The sequence below is a fragment of the Protopterus annectens genome, chromosome 13.part0 (genome assembly GCF_019279795.1).
Source record: "Protopterus annectens isolate FY-2018-M chromosome 13.part0, PAN1.0, whole genome shotgun sequence".
NCBI lineage: Eukaryota > Metazoa > Chordata > Ceratodontiformes > Protopteridae > Protopterus > Protopterus annectens.
Window position 1 is genome coordinate 260865763 of NC_056747.1, and position 18061 is coordinate 260883823.

General features: G+C 36.4%; 1 protein-coding gene across 1 annotated transcript in view; it reads right to left on the reverse strand.

Annotated features, from left to right (window-relative positions):
• Positions 1 to 444: 444 nt before the first annotated feature.
• Positions 445 to 18061, reverse strand: part of LOC122787224 (N-acetyllactosaminide beta-1,3-N-acetylglucosaminyltransferase 3-like) — a 258417-nt gene continuing 240800 nt past the window's right edge. The window contains exon 2 of the mRNA XM_044053822.1: positions 445 to 5584. Within this exon, the coding sequence (XP_043909757.1) occupies positions 4426 to 5559 (1134 nt within the window). The 5' untranslated portion in view covers positions 5560 to 5584 and the 3' untranslated portion in view covers positions 445 to 4425. The remainder of the gene's footprint in view (positions 5585 to 18061) is intronic.

Genomic DNA, 18061 nt, shown 5'->3' on the forward strand with positions numbered 1-18061 from the left:
ATTGATCACTTGGGTTCCTGTCACAACCACATAGTGTGTTACTTGATTTTTTAGAACCTAACAGATGCTCAAGTGTTTTATCAAAATGCTGTTCGAGGAAGTATGCAGAGTAATGCATTGTTTCCCTTTAGAATAAGAACTTTGCATGTTTAAACTTAAAGACTGACCTAGAAGAACTAGGTCATGAAAAGGTGTGGAGATACAGTGACTACATGCACAAGAGCTGCATGTATTACTACAGCAGTAGCATAAATCATACATTTTTTTAAATATTTTGTTGCTGACAATTTATTTGGATCTAGGTGAGTTTCTTGGTCAATATTAATATCAGCTGCTGCTTGACTGGATATCATCATAAGCTAAGTGCAATATTCATTGAGACACATTAATGATGACTTTATAGAATATCACCTTATTGGTATTTTAAAGGCACAATACCAGATGTATTTTTTATAAATATCTTTATTTTGCAAATTTTTATTCAGGTTTCATAAAATTTTACATGTACAACAATAAACAAAGTTTACACTGGAAAGTACGTCACAAATAAATGGATAGATTTACTGTGATAAATGCTCTTTAATTAGTCTTTACACTTTTTATTGTGGCATATAAAAGCAGATTTTTGCAGGATGGTTTTACCCAAATGAGCATCTCACCAATAAATACTTCCCTAGCAGAATTTCTTCAAACACAATAACCAATATTAAGTATAAAAGTTCCGTGCATTATTTTCAAGTTTTCAGTGAAACATTCCAGCTTCAAAACTATTGCATTGCAAAGTATGATGCACTTTCTGCAAGAGTATGCTACTGCAAAGGACATTAAACCCTTATTCCTAGTATGCTGGACATTAGCAACCAGTTTCACAGAAAAGGTTGAAATCCTGAATCATGATTTTTTTTTTCAATTAATACGATTCCTGCCTTTACATAACATTTGCATGTGCATAGACTTGAATGATTTCTCAAATCCAGTGAGAACAGATGAGAAAAAGGAACTGGAGGTAGTGTTCACTGCAAACAAAATCACACCGCACAAAGTGCAGTGGAATGCTGAGGGCTTACATGATGTTGGCCTGTGTGGCTAAAGGAACCAGACAGACAAATAATGACCATTATCCTTTTAATTGTGTGTGCACAGGTAGAGCCATATCTGGTATATTGGCAGGCTTGCAGAAAAAAGGAGCACAGGCTGTTGGAGAGCATGCTGTACAATTAAAGGGTTATTAAAGTGATGAGAAGAATGAAGGATGTAGGCCATGAGGAATAATGCCCAGTCTGGCATGTACAGTTTGCAGAAGTAGAAAGGATAAGGTTAAAGTGGAATACAGCGTGCGAAGACAAACAGGATAAGGTTGGAAGATGGACAGGAACAGCCAAAAATAAATATATTACACACAGGGTGGTGGTATCCAAGGACATGGTGATAGGGCCCATGGGAAAATTTCATCATTGGATGGGTTCCAATATGTCTGTAACTGACAGAAATAGAGATGGGGCTGGGTGGTGCAGGTGCTATACTTGGACTAATTCTCTTGATTACAGTTTATTTATCATATGTTAATCAAGTGAGCTTGCTGCTCTTTGGAACCTTTTTAGGCATGACATTATGCACACTTTACACAGTGACCACACGCCAGGACCGAAGCCCAGACCCTGGAGCTATGAAACAGACATACATCTTTTCACAAAGCCTTTATGCCCAGAAGTTCCACTTCTTAGAGAGAGAGAAAGACAGAACTATTTAAATATTTATTAAAAGCACACTGTTTCAGAGAGCTGATATAATTTGTAAATACTTTTCCCTAGACTTCTTCCCTGTGGCTATAGGAATACTTATGCTGGAAGTGACAGCAGCACAACACTTAACTATTACTTATTTAAAGTAAATTTCATTCATTTTGATCCTCTGAATATGGGGACAGGAGTAAATATTTCAAATACTGCCCCCACACTTGAAGTACTGGCAGAAACAGAGTACCAGAACTGTGCCACTACCACTTACCCACTTCTACTCCACTGTTCCTTGATGTGGTACCTCAAGGTGTAGCAGCACCGCAGGAAAGGTATATAAACAACCTCTCAGGCAACCCTATTCCCAATGGACCCAATGAGTAAAAAATGAGGTTGTTCCTTACACATGGTTTGTAGTATAGCTACTCACTGTGGAAAATGCAAATCTAACTTGGGAGTTAATATGTCACCACCAAACACACCACATTCTGTTACTGTAGCCAGAGGGATGCACAGAATGGCCTTGCTTCCAGACACTCTGTGGCTGTACGTATTCTGGTAGCAATACCAACCAAGGGAAGAGGCTCTTTCTGACACATCTCTGTAGATGAGGTTTGGTTTTCAGAAGTGGAGAGACTGGATGTTACGTTCATTGAGAGAGATTATAACAAAACACTGCTGGAAAGAGCAGCACAATTAAGACAAGAGAGAACTCTGGATTTCTACCTATTTAACCACATGGCAGGCTTACAAAAATAACACTCAACCTGAGGAGAGTAATAATACTATCGGTTTCAGTGCTAGCTCTGCATTTGTGTTGACTTACTCAGTGGCTGAAAAGACAATCAAGAAAGCAAGGAGTGAAAACTGGAATCATGTTGGGCAACTCAAAAGCTTTTTAAGGTTGTAGGTCTAACACTAAAGTTTGTGTTTAAGAGAGCTCTGCACAGGGCCTTTTCTTGAACCTGCTCCATCTAAATGATGTTTATGGAGTATAAAGACTCATTAGACATAGAAAAGTCTTCTAAAATTAAGTGTAGCTTGGTGCACAACTTGTGACATTTTATTTTGGGAAAACAACTAGAAGCTGTCTAAAAAAACAATATATACACATACAGAGGCACCTATATACTATCAGGAACAAAAGTAGCAGCAATGCCCTATCCAAGCCCAGTAAAGTTTTTGCTCATCTGAGATTATTTGATTTTTCTGCAGTGGAACATGTGCAGATGGATGCCACGGTGAGGGAAATTACAATAGCTGGCTAGAGGTAGCAGGACTTGATTGGCAGTTACCACTGAAAGCAGATCACCACCAACAGGTTTGAGTAAGCAGATAATTTCACCAAGCATTTAATGTTTAAAGACCTTAAATAATGTGAATCATTAGTACCTGTCAGTTCTTTCATTCTTTAGGTTTATTTAATCTTTTTGTGTGATTTCTTACACAAATGAATTTTTAATATATTAAGAGATGTTCACATTTTAGTCACTGATAAAATTACACTTAAGCTGAAAAGAACTTTAATTCAAGTTCTTAACCGAGTAGCTCTTTGCATGTTATATGACTTTTATAGAACTTATTTAAATTGCCTGGTCATATTTAAGTACCTTGTTCTGGAGACATCTGAATAAATAAGAAAGATCTAAATTATTTTAATTAGTTGTCATCAGGTGCACTTTATACAACATGGTTTGCAGCTGGACATGTCAGATCTTAACCATGTAAACCCTATGCATAGATGTACACAAGCAAATGCACGTGCGCACGCACGCACACACACACACCACATGTACCTTCCTACACAACATTAAGCATTTTTTCAGGATATGTGAATCACTTAAAAACACTGCTTGAAAGAAAATGCTAGAAATATACAAAACTTCATGGAATTAATCATAAATGTGAAAAGCTTGTTAGCTCATTTAATTTTAGAATATAGATCCAGCTTCTTATCTCAACACACTGCTATATATCTAAGGTATGCATTGTGTCATTATAATGGAATTAACACTTACTAACTTTTGAATGAGTGTCTGTGCTCTGTGCCAACACCAGAGGTAAAAAATTGAGTTTAGCTTCTTACGTTATTAAAAAAAATAAAACATGGAAGCTTTAAGCAGCTAGAGTCTTCCCTTTATTCCATAGATGGCTGTTTGATAGCCCACCATATAGACATGGACTGTCTTTAGTTAGGCTACTATTAATTCACACCTGTGATAGGAAAGGACATTTCACTTAAAATTCCCCAAGTCTTTAAATCAGTTAAATATTTATCAAAAACAAAGCACAGAGATCTCCAAATCCATATTTTATATACAAGTTTGTTCTTCAGTACTAGCTAAGATTATTGTTTCTATATCTTAACATCTTAATATAGTAGTGTAATGTATGGCTTTATTGGACAGTTTTTTAGCACATGTATTGTTTGTTAAAAAAATGGCATGTCAGTGTGTCAACTTTAGCCTTTGTTACTAAGACTACGATTCCAGACATCAGCTTACTATTCAGCGAGGCCACAAGAGTTACTGCATCATATTCAGAGACTGTGAGGTACTCAAAACTGGTAATTTCTTCAACAATCTGTTTACATTTATAAGGAGGAAAACCATGGTTCTTTCAATGCAAAGTTTTTATAGGAAAAAGAAGAAAATTATTAAAACAGATCAGTAGTGCTATTGCTAGAGGTCTACTTTGGTGCTGAAGCCCCACATTTGAGGGTTGCATCATGGATAGCCTGCCACATCAGCACCATCTCATAGGGGGCAAAACGATGCACAAGTAGGAGCTCTTGGTAAAAGCAAGGATCAAATGTATCAGTGTTTTCAGAGGGCGCATGTACCCCTGCAGTCCGGATGCCCATATGTGAAGAGGGGAAAAGTCCAGCTTTTTGTAGACACATCCCAATGTAAACATCATCAATTGGAAACAACATAAGGTTTAATGATGCATTATATATTGCTTTTGCAGTGAAGTCTGACATCAGGAAACCTCCACCCCCACAATAGGGTGGATAAGAGTTTAATGTGGTCACCTGCTCTGGCACATAATACTTGCTCCACTTTGCACGGATTGGTCCTACATTCATGATGAGAGTCCCAACAAACAGATGTCTGTCACTCCTGAATCCTTTCAGATAATGCACTACATTTTCAGTGTTAACAAACACATCATCATCCCCATTAAGGAGGAATTTCACTCCTGGACAGTTCTTTTCCTTCCACTTAAAAAACAGAACCTGCTTTAATGACAAGTTGAAGAAAGTATCGTGGAAATCCCACTGGAGGATGTCCTGATACTGCTGATTTTCAAGTTGAATTATCTGGTTGGATTTCTTAGCACTCATCCTATTGGAATTCACCCCTGATATGAATAGCCGATGTACCTGCACTCCTTCATATGTCCTCTCTTGCCCCCAAGTCTTACGGATAACCTCTCGTCGTTCATAGTTTTCAGGCGATGACTTGATGACAAGGAGGAGGAAAATCTCCTTTGACTGTTCAGGACTAACGCACTTATTGGGAATATCTTGAAGGATCTGAAAATGCTTGCAGTGCCTATACCTGAGAAAGTCCTTTATGTGGTCTGGAAGATCAGAGAAACCTGGAAGATTGTTATTCATTGCATTGAGACTGCAACTGTTTCTTTTCCACCACATATGCAGTGGTCTGTGTGTTTGCTTCAAAGGTAGATTTTTGTCCGGGTCCTGCTGTGTTCCTGAAGTCATGCTATTGTTATTTTTGTCATTCACTACAATGAGAATGGCCAATGTTCCCATAATGATCAAAATTACTGCTTCTTGTTTACGAAATAACTTTTTCATAATGTCCACAGCTGATAAAAACTACCTGAAAGACAGAAAGGCAAAGAGATCAATAGTCGTTCAGTGAAAGCAGCCACATCCCAGAACTTCAGAATTTTATTTCCTTTAAAAGACACTTTAGTTCAGCAGAGCAATTTTCAACATCTTTTAAAGAACTATAGCTCTTGGAGAAATAAAAACTTTTAGAAAAGGTAAAGCTTTATTTAACCTTTTGAAAGTGCGTTTTTTTTTCTATTTTTACTGAATAGTACATTTCCAACATGGGAATGTAGCACTGTAGCTTGTATACTTCAAAATCTATAATGCTGATTAGGACTTAGATTTTGATCAGTTACTCCTAAAATTTCTACCTTTGTGACAGAACAGTAATGACTAAAATAAGCAAATAATTCCAGGCATTGCAAGTAAACATTTTTTTGTCTTCTTAACATGCATGCAAATGCAAATCTCATTTCACAATTAATTTTTTATGTGCATGCTGATGCAAACCTTGTTATTCTATGAATGTTCTGAGTAGTACAAGTATTTTAGAAGTGTCCTTAAATTATGCCTTTGTTCCAGACTCAAAGTGAATGATTAAGAGGTATGTGTGTGTGTGTGTGTGGGGGGGGGGGCAGTCATGGTTGATCAATCTGTCACATGTAATGCTATAAGAAATGAGGGGTCAGACTGCTAATGAAATATAATCGCAGCATACCACATGTTTTACTGCAAAAGTAGTAAGAAACCAGTGCCAGTGTGTTTGAATGCCTGTCAGGGTGCATGTATGTGTGTGAGTGTGCATGTTGGGGGGATACTTATGAATGTTTGGGGGCATCACTGGTTCTCATGAAAAAGGAGTATAAATCCAAAGATTAAGAATGTTCTGTTGTAATGTAGGAGAAAATGGGTATACTATATATTAACTAAACATATCTTATACTCCAAGCAGCACTTTGTATTACAAAATGAAGAGCAGCAAAGGAAAAATACAAGGTCAGCTACAACAGCTCATTACAAAGTGCTCCTCATACGACACGTCTCCTGACGCCCCATATTTATTTACATTGAAATATATTGAAGAAAACCTGGGCTCATAGTAGGTAAACAGCATTTTAAATATATTCACTTGAACATGTCTGAATCACTTTCTAAATTTAAGATACTGCAAAAATACTAAAACCTAAAAATAAAAAAAGGTTTGCTGCAGATGGAAGTCTGAAACATACAATATTAAAACAGCAGTGAGTGATTTTATCATATGATTTTCTCAGAATAAAAGTCATTATTATTAACAATCTTAAATAACTCCAAGTCATCTAAGATTTCAAATTTTCTCTCAGCCTTCTTTATTTAAGAATACTCACTAAATGTTTATTCTATCCTAGGAAGACTGAGGTACTCAGACTCGCTTGCCAAATACACTCCATCTGGTCAAATATGTTCTTCCAGACCCATGCCCCACCATCAAGTCTAATAAATTCTCCCAAGTCCCCCAAATCTAAATCTGCACAAACCAAAACATAAAATAAAACCTCTTAAAAGTGATACAAATTAAATTGTTTTTATATAATACATTCTTAATATTATGCTTCATTATAGTGTAAATATGTTCACAAATGGAAGTGCTGAGTTTTCTTGAGGTACATCCCAAGCAAAATTCTTCAGAAATTGTACAACTAGCCACATTTACAACAAAAAGTTGAATTACAAATAAAATATTTTGGGGGTGCATACATAACTTCTGTTTGTATTTACCAAAAAAGAAAGGACTGTTACACTGTTTACAGTTGTTACAACTAAAAAGTAACCTTTACTTTAGTATATTTGACTACATGTTTTGCCTCCAGGCTATTTTTTTTTTATATTTTACCTCTCTTGTTGATAAAATGGGTTCTTCCCCAAATAACTTGAAATTTGAGCTCACCATTAGAATTACCCAACTGTTTCTGAACCTATAATTTACATGGGATGCATCCAAGTGGACAAAACAATGAAATGATGGAAGGTATAAATATAGAGATAATTTTACACATAGATAACTTTTTGTAATACTTATTTCATACACCCGAGACAGGGACAACTTATTCAGCTAGACACCATGCTAAATACCACACAGATAATACGGTATATGTGGGTCCTTGGAAATATGAGGCTTCCCAAGTTGGAAAAAATCTAGGCAATTTAGACTTATAATTATAAAACATCTCCTAACCATTAGAAATGACAATAAAAACAATACAGGGACCAACTACATTATAAATGAAGTGGATGTGCGCACACAGTTTTGTTTACAAGTGTTTGAAAATGATGAAAAATTATTACAGTTGGGAAAGAAGGTGGTTTATGAAATGGTATGGAGGCTAAAGAATCAGAATGTCGAATTAGGTTAGCTAATTTTTGGGTATGGTACTTAATGAAGCATAAGGAATTAAAAAAAAATGTTATAACGAGACAGACTGCAGAAGGAGTCTATTTATTTACTATTTGGTACCTGGGTAGTTGAACAGGTCCAGACTCTTTTCAGCTGTGACTTCCTGGAGCTTGTCACATCCAAAGACTACCAATAGAGGACAAGCCAAGAATTTAACACCAATGCGGTCTTTTGGAAAAGCCAGTGCCATGCAGTGCCATAGAGAAAGCAGTGGTTCAGGTAAGTACTTATCACATTCACTGTGTATTTGTATGTGTATGTGAGCAGGTGTGCGAATATAAATGCGTATCAGAGATTATGCATGTGCGCGAGGATGCATGTGTGTGTGAGTGTTGTGTTCTCTCCTGTAGGACCTTCCATCATTCTTCCCTGATCTTGTACAACATTCAAAGATTTTCGGCTTTGCCTTCATCTTTACAATTTAAGATGGTTAACATACGGTACATCACTGAGGATTCAATCAATAATACTAGTAGTTCTCATTTCAGAATTATTTTTCTCAAACCATGCATGTTGATGTATTCCATATATGTTGGATTGTAAACTTTTGCTAGTGGCTTATCCATTTTGATTGTGGGACTGTAGAGTACTCATGGTGATGGCAGGCTTGACAAGAAGTGTGTGATTACAGTGTTTTTCTTAATGGAGGAATAATAAAGGTGAGTCAAGCTTGCAGTATGTGCAAGGTGCAGTCTTGTGTTCATTCAATGGGATTGTGCATACTTCTCAAAATGCCCAGAATTTTGCTAAATGTCTAGATTTTTGTCTCACAGTTTTGATATGCTTACCATACCATTTGTGTTTTTTTTTCTGGCAATTTATAATTACTAAAGTCACTAAACAATGACAGACATTTGAGTTTCAAACTTCATATCTTTCAGAAAATGCACGCTAAAAAAAACTGGTTATTCTAATAACTTTCTAAGTATATTAGAGCAATATGTTAAACCTGTCCCTGATTTGGGGACTTCATCTTCCCCCATTATGTTTGGCTTTGTCCCAAATTCTTGGTCTAAGAGGTTGAGATGTATGTCACTGGGTGGTTTGAAAGTTCTCATCATTCAGAATTCCCATATTACTGACTGGTATATTAAGGGTAGAGAAGTGGAGCCCTCGCCTACCCTTCATTTTGCTTCAAAATAATTAGTATATTGTCTGCCAAATAAAAATGTAGTAATGATCTTGCAATTATGGTATGCTGCCTAATTATACAATGTAATATGTACTATATGGGGCCCCATGGTTCCATATTAATTACTGAAGTTCATTCACACAGCAGAACATGATATACTAAATTGTGTGCGAGGTGAGAGAGAGAAAAACACAGTTTTTTCATGGAGTAGTTTTTCTTATTAATGACTGGACGTCTGACTTTTCTTATGGAATAATTGGATCAGAAATAGTTCCTGGTTTTAGGTGTGGCAATATTGACCATAGTTTTAACAGTAGTCTCATTTTAAAATTCCAGAGGTAAATGGAATGCAACACAAGGAATATTATATTGTTATTTCTAATATGCTGCACTAATTTTTGTTGTCCTATCCCATCTTTGGAAATTTACTTCTTGTTATGGAAGTGGGGTGTGAGTGTTTTGTGGTTGTGCAGACATTTGTTCTTATTCATCCAGGAGCTTGTGAATGTTTTTTTCCTGCCTTGTCTGACAGTTGTACTTTTTTACTAACAAAAGAGTCGTGACCAATACCAAACATTAATCACCCTGTCTAAAAATAATGTACATTTTATTGTAATCTAGATACTTCTTTGCTAAAACTATCAGTGAAAATGTCAGTAACATCAAAAAATTGTTTATACAGGTTGAAATTATATCTTAAAAGTAGGGTGTATAAATTTTGACGGATACTTAAAAATACAGTCACCCATTTATTTCTTAACTGGGAGAGTGGAGAGATCCAGGAGACTTTTCTGGGTCAAGGTTTGCAGTTTATGCAAAAGCACTTCAAGTGTAAAAAGTTGTACAGAAAACAGTTAATATCTGGATGCATTTCAAACTAAGCCAAATATGTATGGTACCCATTGCATATTTTACTATAAGAAAACCAAAGATACACTTTGACTGTATTAACGTTTAATCTGTAGTTTAGTTCTACTAAAAAGTATGTCAGTAGCATCCCACCAAGGTTGTAGCAATGCAGTTTACGCTGTGGATAATAGCCAGTGTTGGAGACATGACTTTCATTTTTTCCCCCAAAGCCTGTTAATGAGAAGGTGTTACCAAGGTTTGGATTACTGTACTCCATTTCTGTTGACAGTTCGCCAACTATTAAGTATATGGGTTAAAATCTCAATAGGAGGAGTTTCTGGGCTGTACAGCTAGCTGCATAAGAACAGAATGTCAGAACTCTAGCTAGCAATTAAAATGTAATTGGTATAAAACATTTACAGAGGGAAATACACTTTGGAAGTCTGAATTTAAGGGACAGATGAGCAAGTATCTTTTAATGCCATTGTGGTCAGATGCATGGGAATGTTACTGACAGATAATTAACTGCTACTCAGTTCAAATTTCTCAACTGTTTGCCTTGTTAATGTAATCACTGGGGTTTTATTACCCTGCATATACCCAGAGATATGCTTTGTACTGGGTTAGGGAAATGTGATGTAGTTAATTGACGGTGTGCACTTGTACACAAACTGGAACAACGTGCAGACAGGAGTTATGTTCAGCAAAAGGCAGTTGCATATGGAAACAAGAACGTTTGCTTGAGGTTTTTAGTGCTGAAGGCAGTTCTGAGGTTTACTAAAGTGATGAGTAACAAAGTATTGAAAAACTGCATGCTGTCTGTTTGTGCATACTAAATATAGACCATTTGCAGAATACTCCATTTACCTATTACATAGGCAGGACAATGTTGATTGACATTATTCTGTGTATTAGTTTCCCTTTTTACCTTGGGACTTCATGGATTGTTTATCCATTTTAAATGTGAACATTCATACTGAACAGCTTAGTCCAGCTTTTGAAAAAGTGCAGGGGTACTGTACTAGAGTTGTAAACTTAATTTGAGCAGCGATTTTATTTTATTTATTTATTTTTTTGTAAAACTATTAATGAAGTAAGACATTTCCCAAACCAGTCTGCAGAATTTATGCTTAGCAGTGGATTCTGCTTGCATAATTTGCTTACTGTTTGGCCTTAGCCGAAGCACCATTGTGGCAATCAGCAATCAACAAACCAACTACAGTAGTTTAAATTCCACTGCAAGACTTGGAATTGGATTGCTAATGCTACCAAAATATTAACTAGGGCAGAAAATGTCATGGTTCTATTTATTTTTCAGGATTTGCACAGCAGCCCATTGATATGTTATTGCTGGTGTTTCGGTACAAAAAAGATAACAAGTTTCAATAAATTCATTTAATTACTTTCTGCAAGGAAGTTCAAAGACCAATTGTTTCTTGACAGTCTCCTCCCCAAAAGTAAAAGCAATACAAGTAATGTAGGCTGAAGTGTAAACTAAACTTTATTCCAGTCAGCAGTGAGAGTCAAGAAAACAAGTTGTGAGTGAAATACACATTGCGTACCGTTACAAAAGCTACATTTTGTTTTATGAAGTAGATAGTAAAGTTCTTTTACTCCACAGTGGCAAAATGTTTATTACTCAACTTAGTACAGTAGCATCTTAAAACCAAAGAATGAATTTTAAACCCATGTCCCATCTGCCTCAGTTGGGGTAGCTCAGGTGGATGTAAAACATCCTTTGGCACGTATTAGAAAATTAATAGAAGATTGTTTTTCAAATCATTGCACCCTTTACATAGCGGCTAATTAATGCTTCACTGTATGCTATTTGACTAACTCCCAGCATGCATGTTACCATTTAATGGCTTGGCAGATGCAGGTTCAATAAATGCAAGTTTTCAAAGGAAGGCCAAGTCTGTTTTCAATGTGAGGATTTTTTTATTTCGTTTAGCAAATGGCTATCAGTTATTTTTGCTGTAAATTTTGAAATAAAAGCTTTAAAGTAAATTCAGATATCTATGATAATTGTAATACTAAAGAATAAATAATATGTATACTAACAGGTCTGAACAGGGCTTTATAGTAATTAGAGAGAGATGGACAAAATGTGATACGAGTAAGGGTGGGCCCCATTTAACCATGACCCTCTTGATGTCCACTGCCTTAATTATATTAGTGCCCAAATTCAGCCAAATGTGATGTGACCACATATATTTTATATGTTCACAGAACAGTAATGCAGTTGCATGACATGTGATAAAATAATGTCTCCATCACAGAGACATTGAATGATATCACCTGGCATTTGATATTTGAGAAGTCTGTATTTCACAGTCCCTTTAAGGATATGCTCAAAAAATTTGCATTCTCATAAGGAACTATCTTGCAGTAGGTAAAAAAAAAACTACTGCTTCCCTATACCAGATATGGCTCTGTCTACAGCACTGAACTACAAAGAAATAACTCTGACTAGCTGCTTCCAAGCACTGTAATCAATATGCATTTGCAACAAGGGTTTAATTAATTGTGAGGAGGTGGTCAAAGACAATGGTAGGCATATGCTTAAAGGATCCAATGATTACTCACATTACATTACAAAGAATCAGGTTTCCATTTTCAGAAGAGACACAATTTGCCTACATATAAAATTTTGGCAGCTATGGGTATTGAAAACAAACTGTTAGGACTTCAGATCAGGCATGATTTACTATAATGGCAACCTATCAAGACCATCTTCAGAATAATAATTACTTGTGCATATTCTACTGAAAATAAACCAGAGATGTTCAGTCTCGATTCGCTTTAAATTAGATTTCCTAAGACCATAACAAAGAAAAATAAAAAATCCTAAGGAAGTTAAAAATACATAGTCTTCTGACTATAAAAATTTAAAGTATCAAATATGAATAGATGATCATCTACAACGCTGAATACAAAAATGAAGATGTTGCTTTATAATGAGACTGAAAAACTAAAAAACAACCAAAATATAAGGCTGTGTTATGGTCTGAACTATACATCATCATTATTGAAATAAAAAATATATATATTGCGTTTTTCTAGGTTGCTAATGAATTGGAACAATTTGCCGAATGAGGGTATACAGCACTGTATCAAGAGCAGCTCATATACTTGCAATGGTACCAGATGTTTTAAATTGTTATTGAAAGAAAATTGTCCACTAACCAGTAGCCTATGAATGTATATCCTGGGGTATGGTGGCATGTTTAAATCACACCTCATCAGTCTGTCTTTTAAATGGGGTGCTCCTCTCCAGTCACCCTGCACTACCTACAGACCACTACATAAAACCATAATACTAATCACCTTAGTCCCATTTCAGTACAGTAACAGTACGCAGATGGACCTTGATAGCGGTGTGCACTTGGAGATGCATCTCAATGTGGTTTTTCATTGGCTCTCATACATGTGGCTGATGATGTAAAGACCGCCCCTCCTGAAAACTGTGTCATTTACATTTAACATTTGAAGATTCACAGTGTTCACTGCAGAATTCAAATGATATATGCAAAAAGTCTCATTTTTCTTCTCCTCACTCCATACTAACTCCAACAGCTGCCTGTCTTTTGGCTGTAGTTGAGCTGGCATCCCCTCAACTAGCATGATACAAAAATCACAATTCATACAATCTCACCTACTGCACAGTGTGTGTTTGCGTTTTCTGTAATGTCTGGCTAAAGCAGCAAAGAAAGAGAAAAATAAAAGCTTCAACAGTAGAAAGATAAACATTCATACTGAACAGCTTAGTCCAGCTTTTGAAAAAGTGCAGGGGTACTGTACTAGAGTTGTAAAATTAATTTGAGCAGCGATTTTATTTTATTTATTTATTTTTTTGAAAAACTATTAATGAAGTAAGACATTTCCCAAACCAGTCTGCAGAATTTATGCTTAGCAGTGGATTCTGCTTGCATAATTTGCTTACTGTTTGGCCTTAGCCGAAGCACCATTGTGGCAATCAGCAATCAACAAACCAACTACAGTAGTTTAAATTCCACTGCAAGACTTGGAATTGGATTGCTAATGCTATCAAAATATTAACTAGGGCAGAAAATGTCATGGTTCTATTTATTTTTCAGGATTTGCACAGCAGCCCATTGATATGTTATTGCTGGTGTTTCGGTACAAAAAAGATAACAGTTTCAATAAATTCATTTAATTACTTTCTGCAAGGAAGTTCAAAGACCAATTGTTTCTCGACAGTCTCCTCCCCAAAAGTGAAAGCAATACAAGTAATGTAGGCTGAAGTGTAAATTAAACTTTATTCCAGTCAGCAGTGAGAGTCAAGAAAACAAGTTGCGAGTGAAATACACATTGCGTACTGTTACAAAAGCTACATTTTGTTTTATGAAGTAGATAGTAAAGTTCTTTTACTCCACAGTGGCAAAATGGTGGCAAAATGTTTATTACTCAACTTAGTACAGTAGCATCTTAAAACCAAAGAATGAATTTTAAACCCATGTCCCATCTGCCTCAGTTGGGGTAGCTCAGGTGGATGTAAAACATCCTTTGGCACGTATTAGAAAATGAATAGAAGATTGTTTTTCAAATCATTGCACCCTTTACATAGCGGCTAATTAATGCTTCACTGTATGCTATTTGACTGACTCCCAGCATGCATGTTACCATTTAATGGCTTGGCAGATGCAGGTTCAATAAATGCAAGTTTCAAAGGAAGGCAACTTTACTGTTGCTCATGCCAAGTCTGTTTTCAATGTGAGGATTTTTTTATTTTGTTTAGCAAATGGCTATCAGTTATTTTTGCTGTAAATTTTGAAATAAAAGCTTTAAAGTAAATTCAGATATCTATGATAATTGTAATACTAAAGAAGAAATAGTATGTATACTAACAGGTCTGAACAGGGCTTTATAGTAATTAGAGAGAGATGGACAAAATGTGATACGAGTATGGGTGGGCCCCATTTAACCATGACCCTCTTGATGTCCACTGCCTTAATTATATTAGTGCCCAAATTCAGCCAAATGTGATGTGACCACATATATTTTATACGTTCACAGAACAGTAATGCAGCTGCATGACATATGATAAAATAATGTCTGCTACACCATCACCGAGACATTGAATGATATCACCTGGCATTTGATATTTGAGAAGTCTGTATTTCACAGTCCCTTTAAGGATATGCTCAAAAAGTCATAAGGAACTATATCTTGCAGTAGGTAAAAAAAAAACTACTGCTTCCCGATACCAGATATGGCTCTGTCTACAGCACTGAACTACAAAGAAATAACTCTGACTAGCTGCTTCCAAGCACTGTAATCAATATGCATTTGCAACAAGGGTTTGATTAATTGTGAGGAGGTGGTCAAAGACAATGGTAGGCATATGCTTAAAGGATCCAGTGATTACTCACATTACAAAGAATCAGGTTTCCATTTTCAGAAGAGACACTTAATTTGCCTACATATAAAATTTTGGCAGCTATGGGTATTGAAAACAAACTGTTAGGACTTCAGATCAGGCATGATTTACTATAATGGCAACCTATCAAGACCATCTTCAGAATAATAATTACTTGTGCATATTCTACTGAAAATAAACCAGAGATGTTCAGTCTCGATTCGCTTTAAATTAGATTTCCTAAGACCATAACAAAGAAAAATAAAAAATCCTAAGGAAGTTAAAAATACATAGTCTTCTGACTATAAAAATTTAAAGTATCAAATATGAATAGATGATCATCTACAACGCTGAATACAAAAATGAAGATGTTGCTTTATAATGAGACTGAAAAACTAAAAAACAACCAAAATATAAGGCTGTGTTATGGTCTGAACTATACATCATCATTATTGAAATAAAAAATATATATATTGCGTTTTTCTAGGTTGCTAATGAATTGGAACAATTTGCCGAATGAGGGTATACAGCACTGTATCAAGAGCAGCTCATATACTTGCAATGGTACCAGATGTTTTAAATTGTTATTGAAAGAAAATTGTCCACTAACCAGTAGCCTATGAATGTATATCCTGGGGTATGGTGGCATGTTTAAATCACACCTCATCAGTCTGTCTTTTAAATGGGGTGCTCCTCTCCAGTCACCCTGCACTACCTACAGACCACTACATAAAACCATAATACTAATCACCTTAGTCCCATTTCAGTACAGTAACAGTACGCAGATGGACCTTGATAGCGGTGTGCACTTGGAGATGCATCTCAATGTGGTTTTTCATTGGCTCTCATACATGTGGCTGATGATGTAAAGACCGCCCCTCCTGAAAACTGTGTCATTTACATTTAACATTTGAAGATTCACAGTGTTCACTGCAGAATTCAAATGATATATGCAAAAAGTCTCATTTTTCTTCTCCTCACTCCATACTAACTCCAACAGCTGCCTGTCTTTTTGCTGTAGTTGAGCTGGCATCCCCTCAATTGACATGATACAAAAATCACAATTCATACAATCTCACCTACTGCACAGTGTGTGTTTGCGTTTTCTGTAATGTCTGGCTAAAGCAGCAAAGAAAGAGAAAAATAAAAGCTTCAACAGTAGAAAGATTTTTGGGGAGGTTGTTAAATCACTGTACTGAATTTGGCTATTAAAAAAAAAACAAAAGGAAAAAAGTGTGTGTGTATATAAATATTTTAGAATTTTTTAAAATTTTGCATCAGAAGGAATTCGTTGGACCTATATAATCCTTACTGGAGGTTTCCAAAGGAACAGCACAACCCTCTTCCCCCAGTAGCATACATGAAATATTAGTAGCACATCTTACATTGGTAGCCACTGAAAGTGCAAGGACAATAACTTGATCCTGACAGTGAAACTTATAAGTGCAATTAGGAGCCAAATACGCTAACTTTGAAATTACAGATATCTTGGAGTACTCTCTCTTCCCCAAGGCTCAGAGGAGTTACCGCTAGTATATGCAAGTAGTGGGATGTGGGAGTACAGACCCCATAGCAAGAAGTGCACACTGGCAAACCCCTGCAAAAATGTTTTAAAGGTTTAACACCAAGTTTCAGAATTTGATGTTTTTGAAGGACTGCAGTTTAATTTTCAAAATATTAAGACTTGCAGAAATGGGCCTCACACTTCTGCTAGGAAACCCATCTTAGACATGGATTAGGATTCATATGCATGTGATATACTTCTGCACAAGGCTTGGCATGGTGACATAAGGAGTCACTAAATATTCAGCACAAGGCTTGTGCAGCAGAGAGGCACAGCACAGTGACACAGGGAGTCAATAAATATCCAGTGCAAGGTTTGAGCAGATGAGTGACAATGCACAGTGACATAGGGAGTCACTAAATATCCACTGCAGGGCTTGTGCAGCTGAGTGGCACTACACAATGATATACAGAGTCACTAAATTTCCAAAGTAAGGCTTATGCAGCAGAGAGGCACAATGACGCAGGGAGTGTGACGTCCCTTCTCTGGGCTAGTGATCAAGGAGCCTCAGTGCCACCACTGATACTGGTGGGGAACATTCACTGAAAAAAAAATTGCAGCACAGTATTTTCAGATGCAGCTGTCTGCACCAAGTACAGTTTCCCTTAAGAACACACAGGAAATACACACTCCAGTCCTAGAGCTGGGCTTTTTCTCCCAGCTCAAAATAAGACTCCCCACTGACAGAACTACAGAGTTAAGTCCTTATCCAGGTGTTCCAAGCCAAGTCCTCCACCACCCTTCTCTATGAAATCAGTGCTCTCAGTGTCCCTGTTCAAAGTAGCTGACCCCCCCCCCCCACAGACACACACACACACACACATACCTAGGTAAGGTGGGCACAGCTTACCCACTTTTCCACCTCCACCCAGACTATAAGGTTGATACACTGGGATCAAAACACCCCAAAGCCAGCTATTTTAAGGCTCTTGCTGAATGGTTAAACTGGTTATTAAAACACAAGTGCTTCTCACTTAGAAAGCTTCTTCAGATAAAAATACTGTGTAACAATGTAGTTTAAAAGTGTTTTGTAATCCAATCACATGGTCATCACACACCCTTTCTTCACCAATCAAGGAGAGAGTGAAGTTGTAGATCAAGATAAAGTGATATTCTTTAAATAATACAGACATGTTGCCCAAACAGTTTTCTTAATCATCTTTT